The sequence below is a fragment of the Phaethon lepturus genome, unplaced genomic scaffold (genome assembly GCF_000687285.1).
Source record: "Phaethon lepturus isolate BGI_N335 unplaced genomic scaffold, ASM68728v1 scaffold32376, whole genome shotgun sequence".
NCBI classification, from domain to species: Eukaryota; Metazoa; Chordata; class Aves; order Phaethontiformes; family Phaethontidae; genus Phaethon; species Phaethon lepturus.
The window spans coordinates 561-1,210 of record NW_010546093.1 but is presented as its reverse complement, the minus strand read 5'-3'; the positions used below and the strand labels follow the sequence as shown (position 1 = coordinate 1,210).

At 64.3% G+C, this 650-nt stretch overlaps 1 protein-coding gene across 1 annotated transcript in view; it reads left to right on the top strand.

The window, feature by feature from the left end:
- Nucleotides 1-298, top strand: part of LOC104622421 (calcium-binding protein 2-like) — a gene marked incomplete at its 5' end in the record, with an annotated part of 854 nt that extends 556 nt beyond the window's left edge. Inside the window, 2 exons of the mRNA XM_010289193.1 lie at nucleotides 41-188; nucleotides 264-298. Coding sequence (XP_010287495.1) covers nucleotides 41-188; nucleotides 264-289 — 174 coding nt within the window. The remainder of the gene's footprint in view (nucleotides 1-40; nucleotides 189-263) is intronic.
- Between the last annotated feature and the right edge of the window lie 352 nt (nucleotides 299-650).

Sequence of the window (650 nt, the reverse complement as noted above, 5' to 3'; positions counted from 1 at the left end):
CACCGAGGGTGGCTGTCGCCGACGGGTGCTTGCTGTGCAGTTCGACACCAACGGGGATGGGCAGATCAGCGTGGCAGAGCTGCGGGAGGCCATGCGCAAGTTGCTGGGGCAGCAGCTCAACTACCGAGAGGTGGATGAGATCCTCAAGGACGTAGATCTCAACGGGGATGGCTTGGTGGACTTCGAAGGTAAGGGCCAGGGAGGGGGCTGGGAACATCCCTGGGAATATTTGGGATGTTCTATGCATATTCTCCTGCTGGCAGAGTTTGTGCGGATGATGTCGCGCTGAGGGCGGTGCGTGCCAACACAGGACCCGAGCCCAGGAGGGGGCCATGGTGGAGATGCCCAGCTTCTGCTGCTGCGGCTGGGGCCGTGCCAGCACAGTGCGGCGCCCCAACCCAGGGCAAGGCCCTCGCTTCTTCAGCGCCGGAGGTGCTCAGACTCACCCTTGGCCGCGCGCCTGCCTGGCTGCCGAGGCCCAACCGTGGCATGGGGCTCCGGGGCCAACACCAGGCCCCTTTTTGGTGCAGACTTGGCCAGGCTTCGGTCGCTCTCACTGCAATCTCTTCTCTCTCCTGCTCCCTCGCCCCGCAGCGTCCCGCTTCCCACCCTGACCTCACCCCACCTGCTGTTCCCCAAAACTCGAAACG